This window comes from Salvelinus namaycush, chromosome 19 (genome assembly GCF_016432855.1).
Source record: "Salvelinus namaycush isolate Seneca chromosome 19, SaNama_1.0, whole genome shotgun sequence".
NCBI classification, from domain to species: Eukaryota; Metazoa; Chordata; class Actinopteri; order Salmoniformes; family Salmonidae; genus Salvelinus; species Salvelinus namaycush.
Window position 1 is genome coordinate 18367764 of NC_052325.1, and position 14166 is coordinate 18381929.

General features: G+C 43.1%; 1 protein-coding gene across 1 annotated transcript in view; it reads left to right on the top strand.

Annotated features, from left to right (window-relative positions):
- The window catches only part of LOC120063923 (microtubule-associated protein 2-like), a 112468-nt gene that overhangs the window by 42577 nt on the left and 55725 nt on the right, over positions 1 to 14166 (top strand). The window contains exon 3 of the mRNA XM_039014233.1: positions 1068 to 1309. Coding sequence (XP_038870161.1) covers positions 1105 to 1309 — 205 coding nt within the window. The 5' untranslated portion in view covers positions 1068 to 1104. The remainder of the gene's footprint in view (positions 1 to 1067; positions 1310 to 14166) is intronic.

Here is a 14166-nt window from a genome sequence, read left to right on the forward strand (position 1 = left end):
ATGCACCTGAGCTCAATTTCAGTCTCATAGCAACGGGTCTGAATACTTATGTAAATAAGGTATTTCTGTTTTTTATTTTTAATACATTTGCCAAATAAAAAAACTGTTTTCGCTTTGTCATTATGGGGTATTTTGTGTAGATTGATGAGGAACATTTTACTTTTAATCAATTTTTGAATAAGTCTGTAATGTAACAAAATGTGGAAAAAGTCAAGGGGTCTGAATACTTTCCAAATGCACTGTATGTGAGAGGATTGGATAGGTGAATGCAGACATTTCCACCTAGCCAATCAGATGGCATGATGAAGCTATTACTATAGTGCTTATACTGTATCCAATCGTCTGAGATCTGGGGACCATTTGGAATTCAGCATTATTACCTATTCGTTCGCTCTCCCCCTGTGTTGTAGAGCAGGATCAGTCCACTAGAGGGACCTAGCAGAACGCCCCTTCCCTCAGATGGTCCCACATGCTCTTTCCTTAGCCCTGTGGGGTTTCAGGAATCTGAACTCCAAGCACTCTGTCCTCAGACATATCCCTGTCACAGAGACTCCAATGCTGGCTACAGTCTGGGGCAGTCTGGGTATGCCTGCAAGCCACCAGCACAGCTCAAAAGTGAACTTCGCAGCAGAGATAGAGAGAGACTGTCCTGTGATCTGAAGTCCATAAGCCAGTTCTAACAGTCTGTAGATGTGGGAGGTGATTTGTGATCTGAGGCAGAAGAGTGTGTTGAATGTGAATGATGTCCTTTGTCATTGGGTCTTTTCCACCCCATCAATATGTTCTGTATTCTGTATCCGTGCCAAACTGTTAATAACCATTATGAGCCACCATTTATTATATTAATCTATGACCATCCTCTTCTCCTGCCATAAGCAGAGACCCTCCTGGCCGCCACTGACCCCCACTAATCAGTCAATCAATCAATCAATCAATCACCATATTCCCCTCTTCTCCCAGCCATAAGCAGAGACCCCCCTGGCCGCCACTGACCCCCACTAATCAATCAATCAATCAATCAATCAATCAATCAATCAATCAATGACCATGTTCTCCTCTTCTCCCAGCCAAAAGGAGAGACTCTGGTCGCCACTGACCCCCAGCATGGCAGACGATCGTCAACGTGAAGACAGCCCCCCCCAGTGGGATCCGTCGGGGGCACAGGACCCCTCTACCCCCCCAGCCCATGGGGCTAATGGCTGCCCCCCCTCCTACAGGGCGTGCCAGCCAGGGACGGCCCATGGAGCAGCACCACCCTCCTACACTGCCAGAGAGAATGGCTTCAACGGCGACCATGCAGTTACGGCTGGTAAGGACACCTGATATCTGAGACTCAGGGACAGAGCTTCTATAACTGCTGTCTTGTACCCACATACCTAATCAGTATTGACCAAACTTTTTGTGACTACAATTTTGAGTTGTAGAATTGCGCACAGATGTACAGTACCAGTCAAAAGTTTGCACACACTTACTCATTCAAGGGTTACTTTACTATTTTCTAAATTGTAGAACAAACAAATCACAATATATTTAATATTCTTCAAAGTAGCCATCCTTGGCTTTGATGACAGCTTTGTACACTCTTGGCATTCTCTCAACCAGCTTCATGAGGCCTGCTTTTCCAACAGTCTTGAAGGAGTAACCCACATAATGCTGAGGTGCTTTTCTTTCACTCTGCAGTCCAACTCATCTCAACTAGGCTAAGGTCAGCTGATTGTGGAGGCCAGGTCAATGTATTTTATTTAACTAGGCAAGTCAGTTAACTTCTTGTCAATAGGGGGGCGCTGTTTTCACTTTGGAAAAAATCGTGCCCAAATTAAACGGCCTCGTACTCTGTTCTAGATCATACAATATGCATATTATTATTACTATTGGATAGAAAACACTCTGACGTTTCTAAAACTGTTTGAATTATATCTGTGAGTAAAACAGAACTCATTTGGCAGCAAACTTCCATACAGGAAGTGAAAAATCTGAAAACGAGGCTCTGTTTCAGGGCCTGCCTATTCAACTGGCTTTTATTTATCGATATGTATGCACTTCATACGCCTTCCAATAGATGTCAACAGGCAGTGGAAGGTTGAATGGGGTGTCTAGCTTAATCTGAGACCGAATGAGAGCTTTTGGAGTGACAGGTCCGGTATTTTGTCACATTTCGACGGCGCGCGGGGGATCTCGACATTGTCTTCTGAAAAGCGTTCGGTATACACGGCGAATATCTCCGGCTCTGATTTTATTTGATACATACGATAAAAACATCATAATGTAGGATTTTTCAACCGCCTTTGATCAGTTTATTCAACGTTTATTGGGACTTTTGGAATTTTCTGTTCTTTGCGCCAAGAAATGATGGGAATGTTCGCGCCACATGGCTAGCCAAGGTTGCTAATTCGACAGAAGAAAAGGACATTCTAAAACCAAACAACGATTTATTCTGGACCAAGGACTCCTTCCACAACATTCTGATGGAAGCTCAGCAAAAGTAAGACAACATTTATGATGTTATTTCGTATTTCTGTGTAAAATGTTGACTCCTATTCTCCGCCGTGTTGGTGAGCGCTGTCTCACAATAACGCAAGCTGTATGTTATGGTAAAGTTGTTTAAAAAAATCTAACACAGCGGTTGCATTAAGAACCAGTGTATCTTTCATTTGCCATACAACAAGTATTTTTATGTAAAGTTTATGATGAGTTCTTTGGTCAGATTAGGTGAGTGTCCAAAATATCTCCGGAGATTCTGGTGAATCGTTGCTACGTATTCACAATGTATAACCAGGATTTGTAGCTATAAATATGCACATTTTCGAACAAAACATAAATGTATTGTATAACATGATGTTATAAGACTGTCATCTGATGAAGTTGTTCAATGTTAGTGATTAATTTTATCTCTATTTTGTTGGTTTTGTGCAAGCTATTTTGGCGGGGAGTAAATTGCGTTGTGTGTTTGGCTACTGTAGTGAGATAATAGAAATATATATTGTGTTTTCGCTGTAAAACACTTAAAGAATCGGAAATATTGGCTGGATTCACAAGATGTTTATCTTTCATTTGCTGTACATCATGTATTTTTCATAAATTTTTTAGGATGAGTATTTATTTTCTTCACGTTGCTCTCTGTAATTATTCTGGCTGCTTTGGTGCTATTTTTGATGGTGGCTGCAATGTAAAACTATGATTTATACCTCAAATATGTACATTTTCGAACAAAACATAAATGTATTGTATAACATGTTATAAGACTGTTATCTGATGAAGTTGTTCAAGGTTAGTGATTAATTTTATCTCTATTTTGTCGGTTTTGTGAAAGCTACCTATGCGGTGGAAACATGGTGAAAATATGCGGTTGTGTGTTAGGCTATTGTGGTTAGCTAATATAAATACATATTGTGTTTTCGCTGTAAAACATTAAAAAAATCGGAAATGATGGCTGGATTCACAAGATGTTTATCTTTCATTTGCTGTATTGGACTTGTGATTTCATGAAAATGATATTATATGATATAGTCAGCTTTTTTGATGAGAAGGATCCCGGATCCGGGAGGGTGATGAAGTAGAGGTTTTTAAGAACAAATTCTTATTTACAATGACAGCCTTGGAACAGTGGGTTAACTGCCTTGTTCAGGGGCAGAACGACAGATTTTTACCTTGTCAGCTCGGGGATTCGATCTAGCAACCTTTTGGTTACCTGCCGCCCCTGATGCAGCACTCCATCACTCTCCTTCTTAGTCAAAAAGCCCTTACACAGCCTGGAGGTGTGTTTTGGGTCATTGTCCTGTTGAAAAACAAATGACAGTCCCATTAAGCGCAAACCAGATGGGATGGCGTATTGCTGCAGAATGCTGTGGTAGCCATGCTGGTTAAGTGTGCCTTGCATTTTAAATAAATCACAGACAGTGTCACCAGCAAAGCCCCCCCACACTATCATACCTACTCCTCCATGCTTCACGGTGGGAACCACACATGCGGAGATCATCCATTCACCTACTCTGCGTCTCATGAAGACACGGCGGTGACTCATCAGACCAAAAGACAGATTTCCACCGGTCTATTGTCCATTGCTCATGTTTCTTGGCCCAAGCAAGACTCTTCTTCTTATTGGTGTCCTTTAGTAGTGGTTTCTTTGCAGCATATCGACCATGAAGGCCTGATTCACGCAGTCGACTCTGAACAGTTGATGTTGAGATGTGTCTGTTACTTGAACTCTGTGAAGCATTTATTTGGGCTGCAATCTGAGGTGCAGTTAACTCTAATGAACTTATCCTCTGCAGCAGAGGTAACTCTGGGTCTTCCTTTCCTATGTAGGTCCTCATGAGAGCCATTTCCGTCATAGCGCTTGATGGTTTTTGCAACTGCACATGAAGAAACTTCCAATGTTCATGTCTTAAAGTAGTGATGGACTGTCGTTTCTCTTTGCTTATTTGAGCTGTTCTTGCCATAATATGGACTTGGTCTTTTACCAAATAGGGCTATTTTCTGTATATCAAGCCTACCTTGTCACAACACAACTGATTGGCTCAAACACATTAAGAAGGAAAGAAATTCCACAAAATAACTTTTAACAAGGCACACCTGTTAATTGAAATGCATTCCAGGTGACTACCTCATGAAGCTGGTTGAGAGAATGCCAAGAGTGTGCAAAGCTGTCATCAAGGCAAAGGGTGGCTACTATAAAGAATGTAAAATAAAATATATTTTGATTTGTTTTACACTTTTTTTGGTTACTACAAATCAAATCAAATGTATTTATATAGCCCTTCTTACATCAGCTTATATCTCAAAGTGCTGTACAGATACCCAGCCTAAAACCATAAACAGCAAGCAATGCAGGTGTAGAAGCACGGTGGCTAGGAAAAACTCCCTAGTAAGGCCAAACCTAGGAAGAAACCTAGAGAGGAACCAGGCTATGAGGGGTGGCCAGTCCTCTTCTGGCTGTGCCGGGTGGAGATTATAACAGAACATGGCCAAGATGTTCAAATGTTCATAAATGACCAGAAGGGTCAAATAATAATAATCACAGTAGTTGTCGAGGGTGCAACAAGTCAGCACCTCAGGAGTAAATGTCAGTTGGTTTTTCATAGCCGATCATTAAGAGTATCTCTACCGCTCCTGCTGTCTCTAGAGAGTTGAAAACAGCAGGTCTGGGACAGGTAGCACGTCCGGTGAACAGGTCAGGGTTCCATAGCCGCAGGCAGAACAGTTGAAACTGGAGCAGCAGCACGGCCAGGTGGACTGAGGACAGCAAGGAGTCATCATGCCAGGTAGTCCTGAGGCATGGTCCTAGTGCTCAGGTCCTCCGAGAGAGAGAAAGAGAGAAAGAGAGAATTAGAGAGAGCATACTTAAATTCACACAGGACACCGGATAAGACAGGAGAAGTACTCCAGATATAACAGACTGACCCTAGCCCCCTGACACATAAACTACTGCAACATAAATACTGGAGGCTGAGACAGGAGGGCTCAGGAGACACTGTGGCCCATTCCGATGATTCCCCCGGACAGGGCCAAACAGGCAGGATATAACCCCACCCACTTTGCCAAAGCACAGCCCCCACACCACTAGAGGATAGCTTCAACCACGAGCTTACCATCCTGAGACAAGGCCTAGTATAGCCCACAAAGATCTCCGCCACGGCACAACCCAAGAGGGGGCGCCAACCCAGACAGGAAGATCACGTCAGTGACTCAACCCACTCAAGTGATGCACCCCTCCTAGGGACGGCATGGAAGAGCACCAGTAAGCCAGTGACTCAGAGCCTTTCCGTTCACCTTCACATTCCTGGGCCAGACTACACTCAATCATATGACCTACTGAAAAGATGAGTCTTCAGTAAAGACTTAAAGGTTGAGACCGAGTCTGCGTCTCTCACATGGGTAGGCAGACCATTCCATAAAAATTGAGCTCTATAGGAGAAATCCCTGCCTCCAGCTGTTTGCTTAGAAATTCTAGGGACAATTAGGAGGCCTTCGTCTTGTGACCGTAGCGTACGTGTAGGTATGTACGGCAGGACCAAATCTGAAAGATAGGTAGGAGCAAGCCCATGTAATGCTTTGTAGGTTAGCAGTAAAACCTTGAAATCAGCCCTTGCCTTAACAGGAATCCAGTGTAGGGAGGCTAGCACTGGAGTAATATGATCAAATCTTTTGGTTCTAGTCAGGATTCTAGCAGCCGTATTTAGCACTAACAGAAGTTTATTTAGTGCTTTATCCGGGTAGCTGGAAAGTAGAGCATTGCAGTAGTCTAACCTAGAAGTGAGAAAAGCATGGATGAATTTTTCTGCATCATTTTTGGACAGAAAGTTTCAGATTTTTGCAATGTTACGTAGATGGAAAAAAGCTGTCCTTGAAACAGTCTTGATATGTTCGTCAAAAGAGAGATCAGGGTCCAGAGTAACGCCGAGGTCCTTCACAGTTTTATTTGAGACGACTGTACAACCATCAAGATTAATTGTCAGATTCAACAGAAGATCTCTTTGTTTCTTGGGACCTAGAACAAGCATCTCTGTTTTGTCCGAGTTTAAAAGTAGAAAGTTGCAGCCATCCACTTCCTTATGTCTGAAACACAGGCTTCTAGCGAGGGCAATTTTGGGGCTTCACCATGTTTCATTGAAATGTACAGCTGTGTGTCATCCGCATAGCAGTGAAAGTTAACATTATGTTTTCGATTGACATCCCCAAGAGGTAAAATATATAGTGAAAACAATAGTGGTCCTAAAACGGAACCTTGAGGAACACCGAAATGTACAGTTGATTTGTCAGAGGACAAACCATTCACAGAGACAAACTGATATCTTTCCGACAGATAAGATCTAAACGAGGCCAGAACTTGTCCGTGTAGACCAATTTGGGTTTCCAATCTCTCCAAAAGAATGTGGTGATCGATGGTATCAAAAGCACCACTAAGGTCTAGGAGCACGAGGACAGATGCAGAGCCTCGGTCTGATGCCATTAAAAGGTAATTTACCACCTTCACAAGTGCTATGATGGGGTCTAAAACCAGACTGAAGCTTTTCGTATACATTGTTTGTCTTCAGGAATGCAGTGAATTGCTGCGCAACAGCTTTTTCAATTTTCTTTTAGAGAAATGGAAGATTCGATATAGGCCGATAGTTTTTTATATTTTCTGGGTCAATGTTTGGCTTTTTCAAGAGAGGCTTTATTACTGCCACTTTTAGTGAGTTTGGTACACATCCGGTGGATAGAGAGCCGTTAGAGAAGCAGCTCTTTCAGTAGTTTAGTTGGCATAGGGTCCAGTATGCAGCTTGAAGGTTTAGAGGCCATGATTATTTTCATCATTGTGTCAAGAGATATAGTACTAAAACACTTGAGTGTCTCTCTTGATCCTAGGTCCTGGCAGAGTTGTGCAGACTCAGGACAACTGAGCTTTGGAGGAATACGCAGATTTAAAGAGGAGACCGTAATTTGCTTTCTAATGATCATGATTTTTTCCTCAAAGAAGTTCATGAATGTATTACTGCTGGAGTGAAAGCCATCCTCTCTTGGGGAATGCTGCTTTTTAGTTAGCTTTGCGACAGTATCAAAAATAAATTTCGGATTGTTCTTATTTTCCTCAATTAAGTTGGAAAAATAGGATGATCGAGCAGCAGTGAGGGCTCTTCGATACTGCACAGTACTGTCTTTCCAAGCTAGTCGGAAGACTTCCAGTTTGGTGTGGCGCCATTTCCGTTCCAATTTTCTGGAAGCTTGCTTCAGAGCTCGGGAATTTTCTGTATACCAGGGAGCTAGTTTCTTATGACAAATGTTTTTAGTTTTTAGGGTTGCAACTGCATCTAGGGTATTGCGCAAGGTTAAATTTAGTTCCTCAGTTAGATGGTTAACTGATTTTTGTCCTCTGACGTCCTTGGGTAGGCGGAGGGAGTCTGGAAGGGCATCAAGGAATCTTTGGGTTGTCTGAGAATTTATAGCACGACTTTTGATGCTCCTTGGTTCGGGTCTGAGCAGATTATTTGTTGCGATTGCAAACATAATAAAATGGTGGTCCGATAGTCCAGGATTATGAGGAAAAACATTAAGATCCACAACATTTATTCCATGCGACAAAACTAGGTCCAGAGTATGACTGTGACAGTGAGTAGGTCCAGAGACATGTTGGACAAAACCCACTGAGTCGATGATGGCTCCGAAAGCATTTTGGAGTGGGTCTGTGGACTTTTCCATGTGAATATTAAAATCACCAAAAATTAGAATATTATCTGCTATGACTACAAGGTCCGATAGGAATTCAGGGAACTCAGTGAGGAACGCTGTATATGGCCCAGGAGGCCTGTAAAACAGTAGCTATAAAAAGTGATTGAGTAGGCTGCATAGTTTTCATGACTAGAACCTCAAAAGACGAAAACGTCTTTTTGTAAATTAAAATTTGCTATCGTAAATGTCAGCAACACCTCCGCCTATGTGTTTTTTCATAGTTTCGATGTTTTCACTATTATTCTAAAATGTAGAAAATAGTAAAAACAATGAAAAACCCTTGAATGAGTAGGTATGTCCAAACTTTTGACTGGTACTGTATATATAAACTCAACTAAAAAAGAAACGTCCTCTCACTGTCAACTGCGTTTAATTTCAGCAAACTTAACATATGTAAATATTTATATGAACATAACAAGGTTCAACAACTGAGACATAAACTGAACAAGTTCCACAGACATGTGACTAACAGAAGTTAAATAATGTGTCCCTGAACAAAGGGGGGGGGGGGGGGGGGGGTCAAAATCAAAAGTAGCAGTCAGTATCTGGTGTGGCCACCAGCTGCATTAAGTATTGCAGTGCATCTCCCACTCATGGACTGCACCAGATTTGCTGGTGAGATGTTACCCCACTCTTCCACACCTGGGGGGAATGGCTCTAGCCCTCACCCTCTGATCCAACAGGTCCCAGACGTGCTCAATGGGATTGAGATCCGGGCTCTTCGCTGGCCATGGCAGAACAGTGACATTCCTGTCTTGCGGGAAGTCACGCACAGAACGAGCAGTATGGCTGGTGGCATTGTCATGCTGGAGGGTCATGTCAGTGTAACGGATGTGAAATGGCTAGCTAGTTAGCGGGTACGCGCTAGTAGCGTTTCAATCAGTTACGTCACTTGCTCTGAAACCTAGAAGTAGTGTTGCACCTTGCTCTGCAAGGGCCGCGGCTTTTGTGGAGCGATGGGTAACGATGCTTCGTGGGTGTCAGTTGTTGATGTGTGCAGAAGGTCCCTGGTTCGCGCCCGTGTCGGGGCGAGGGGACGTACTAAAGTTATACTGTTACATTGGTGCCGTGACCCGGATCACTGGTTGCTGCGGAAAAGGAGGCACTTTTTGCCAGTCCTCTGGTCCAGCGACGGTGGGTTTGTGCCCATAGGTGACGTTGTTGCCGGTGATGTCTGGTGAGGACCTGCCTTACAACAGACCTACATACCCTCAGTCCAACCTCTCTCAGCCTATTGCGGACAGTCTGAGCACTGATGGAGGGATTGTGCGTTCCTGGTGTAGTTGTTGTTGCCATGTACCGATCCTGTGCAGGTGTTGTTACACGTGGTCTGCCACTGCGAGGACGATCAGCTTTCCATCCTGTCTCCCTGTAGCGCTGTCTTAGGCGTCTCACAGTACGGACATTGCAATGTATTGCCCTGGCCACATCTGCAGTCCTCATGCCTCCTTGCAGCATGCCTAAGGCACGTTCACGCAGATGAGCAGGGTCCCTGGGGATCTTTCTTTTGGTGTTTTTCAGAGTCAGTCATAAGGTCTCTTTATCATAAGAGGTGTCATAAGTTTTCATAACTGTGACCTTAATTGCCTACCGTCTGTAAGCTGTTAGTGTCTTAACGACCGTTCCACAGGTGCATGTTCATTAATTGTTTACGGTTCATTGAACAAGCATGGGAAACAGTGTTTAAACCCTTTACAATGAAGATCTGTGAAGTTATTTGGATTTTTACAAATTATCTTTGAACGACAGGGTCCTGAAAAAGGGCTGTTTCTTTTTTGCTGAGTTTACACACACACACACACACACACACACACACACACACACACACACACACACACACACACACACACACACACACACACACACACACACAGACAGACCGGATTAGGTAATTCTGTTTGGTTGCTAATTCTGTGAGTGTTTGTGTGTAGCAGGCAATAAGCAGGGCCCTGCCTCTCACTGTGTGGGAAAAACAGAAAATAGTTTACCCCCTCTTTAGAATCATACTCCATTATTACTGTGGCAAATAAGGATGAAAATCCCTCTCTTTACTCAGAGCAAACGAGGCACACACACACATACACCTTTCCTTCTATCCCTCTCCACACACACTGTACCCCGCTCCATTTCCTCCTCCTCCTGTTGCCATGGCAGCAACCCCTACAATTTAGTTTGCCAGAGCTCTATTGTCCCTGCAATCTTTCTGCCTTTACATGTCTAGTTCTGCTGACAAACAGAACCTAACACTACCCACTACTGCCGCTTTCCACCATTTACAGCACAGAACAGAAACCCATTTACCATCTCTGACAGGAGTCGTATTAACCTCCTGTACCTCGATCTTAACTGCAGTATGCTGCTATTGTCTATCATTCATTTACACTGCATCAGATAGCTAGCCTGTTAGATTGAATATTATGCACTGTTTAAGACCATATCCCAAACTATTGGTCAAGAAGAAGCAGTAAAGAACACAGAGTATCTTATCTGTTATCACCACACATACAGTAAACTGTACCCTGTGCAATGAGCGCCATTAGTATCTAGCCTGGACAGTATGGTTAATGCTCAAATCGTCTGTTCCAAACATTGACTAGAGTGTCTGTAAATCAAAGTCAATTTACAACTTAGTTGACATATACTCCCCACACTCTGCAGCGATGGAACACAATCGGGTAATTACAACTGTCTTTGACATTGACTTTAGCAAGGTCACTGAAGCTGTTGGACTATTACGTGTTGCCTGAATGCTAAGTGCTTTCTATAATCTTCAGGTAAGTGTTTGGCATATACAGAATATTATGCATGTTAAGGACATGACACTTCCCTTTTCAATGCAATCACCCTAACTCAAGCCAGCACCAACTCCGCGTTCCCCTCTCTCTCTCTCTCTCTCTCTCTCTCTCTCTCTCGCTCTCTCTCTCTCTCTTGGTCGTGAGAGAGGAAAAGAGGAAAAGCGGTGCCGTGCAGGGTTAAAGTGAGCCAACTTGGTCCAGCTCTAGCCCCCATGCCACCGTACTGTCTTCCCATCCTGTCCACCCTCCATGGTCTGGCCTCATAAAACACCCCAATAGACAGACACACAGCTGGGGAGGATCTCTCTGTATAATATGGCCAGAGGTCCAGGGCCCGTATGAGGCTGAGTAAAGGGTCAGCTTTGCATTTTAGAATAAATATGATTATATTGGCAGGGGGGACCTGATCTTAGATCAGCAGTCGTACTCTGAGATGCTTTGTGCCTACGGGTTCAGGTCCTAACTGACAGTATCAAACACAGAGGACCAGCACTGCTCTATGGTCAAGACTTCTTTTCAGTAGCAGTAGGTTTTACCATTTTTCTGATTTTGAGATGATGTTCCAGTGTCTTTGATGTGTCTTGTTGATAATGAGGTAAATGGAAAAGTGCTGCTGTTAGAGTCATTATGAAAGAGCAGAGAGGTTGTTTTGTCTTCTAAAATACTGACAGACAAGGAACCATCCTGCCCACTGCCTTCTGTAGCAAGCACCATGAGAGAAGCTGTTCCATGCTAAAACAACATCTGAAGTGAGATGATGATTAGCCAATGTCTTTCCTCTCATCGGCACTCAGTGTTATGCACGTTCATATTGCATAACATAATACATACCTAGGCATAATGTCATAGTGTCATGCAGTGTTTCGTTCTAGTTGGATGGATCTGTATTATGTTTACATAAGTTAAAGGATTCAAAACTCAGTGAAATAAATGTACATTAGGCTACAAAGACTTAGCCATGGCTTCAAGGAACTAAAGAATAGAACTGAAAATGTAAAGAGTTATTACCCTGTTATACTGTAAAAAGTGGGATGGCACTGTTGTTCTTCTGAATTGGTATGATCCAAAATTACCCTTTGGTTCGTTCAACCTATTCTGTTCAGTTTGTCTGAAATCAAATAACGAATTTGACAGGTCAATGTGATTTTTTTTTATTGAATGAAATCTTCTAAATTGCAGTGGGTGCAATGTAGCAGCAGCTGCCTACCAGAAGGCGTGGCCTATTTTGGGTGTGGCTTTCAGTTTGTTCTTTTTGGCCACCCGTGAGGGTGAATGTCAATCAGGTAATGTTTTTATTTTTATTTGCATGATTATATGTTCACTGCAAGCACTAAATCTTAAATAATATCTGCGTAAGTACTGTGATACTAAAGAGCCTGGAAAGTTTTCTATTAGTGATGGGAAGTTTTACTGTCCAGTCAAAATAATGAATCTTTTGACTCAGTAATGCCCAGAGTACGCAGGACCCCCTACCGGTGAACAATGAACTGAAAACTCAAGAGTCATGATTCTACAAGCCTCTTGTTCACATGTTGTTCACCATAGGAGCTTATTGGAGCTGTAGTTTGTGACTGTGACTTGTAAAAGTGTGCTTTAAACAATGTACATGTATTGATTGCTAGGAATACAAATACAATTATCTCTTGATACATTTGAAACGAGTGTCACGCCCTGACCTTAGAGAGCCTTTATATTTCTCTATTTGGTTAGGTCGGGGTGTGATTTGGGTGGGCATTCTAGTTTTTCTATTTCTTTGTTGGCCGGGTATGGTTCCCAATCAGAGGCAGCTGTCTATCGTTGTCTCTGATTGGGGATCATACTTAGGCAGCCTTTTTCCACCTCTAGTTTGTGGGATCTTGTTTGTGTGTAGTTACTTTCTGCACTGCATATAGCTTTTCGTTTTTGTATTTTGTTGTTTTTTCGGTGTCATTTAAATAAAAGTAAAATGTACACCTACCACGCTGCACCTTGGTCTAATCCATCTCTAAACGAACGTGACAATGAGGTCTAGATTGTGAATGACTTCACTTCACTCTAATCATCAAGATGGCGGCAGGGCAGTTTTGCTGAACATATGTCACACTGTTTGTTTGTTTGTTTCTGTTTGTTTGTGTTACATGTTTTTATTACTTAGCAAAACCGTTATAGGCTGCGAGAGTTGTCATTAAACAACAGGCAAAATCAAAAATCCTTCAGGATCAAAGCAATTAAAGCATTAAATTGACATCTGCTGGTTTCTACACGAGGAGATAAAGCCGGTGTGGTGCCCTTTCTGAAAGCCGAGAGAGGATACATCTGTGCTGTGACTGACGGTCTAGACATGTTGGGCCGACTAGCCTTGGATACTCCTCGACGGTCAGTGTTTCGCAATTCTACCGGAGTCTTCTGACTCCTCTCCTGCCCCGCTGTGCGGTGGAAGCCGGAGGTTGGTATCTGCTCTGTGATATAACATCTAGATGCGCTGGGCTTCCTAGCCCAGGATACCCCTGCCGGGTGGACTAGCCTCCAGTGATTGGCCGGTGTACTGGGCCCGCTCTGCCTCAATGTGTGGTAGCCTACTGCAAGGCGACTGGGTGCATTGACCAGACCCACACACTGGGCGAAATCCCTGTCAGTACATTCCTGCAGCGGCTGTTGAACACGTTGATCTTTCTAGCTAACACAGAACCCAAACCGGCTGCGCGCGTGTGCCATCGTGCATACATTTATTTTGTCCACCCACACCAAATGCGATAACAACACGCAGGTTAAAATATCAAAATAAACCAATTACATTAATTTGGGGACAGGTCAAAAAGCATTAAACCTTTACGGCAATTTAGCTAGCTAGCTTCCACTTGCTAGCTAATTTGTCCTATTTAGCTAGCTTGCTGTTGCTAGCTAATTTTTCCTGGGATATAAACATTGAGTTGTTATTTTACCTGAAATGCACAAGGTCCTCTACTCCGACAATTAATCCACACATAAAACGGTCAACCAAATCGTTTCTAGTCATCTCTCCTCCTTCTAGTCTTTTTCTTCTCTTGACTTTATATTGGAATTGGCAACTATCATAAATTAGGTGCATTACCGCCACCGACCTAGTTTGTCTTTCAGTCACCCACGTGGGTATAACCAATGAGGAGATGGCACATGGGTACCTGCTTCTATGAACCAATGAGGA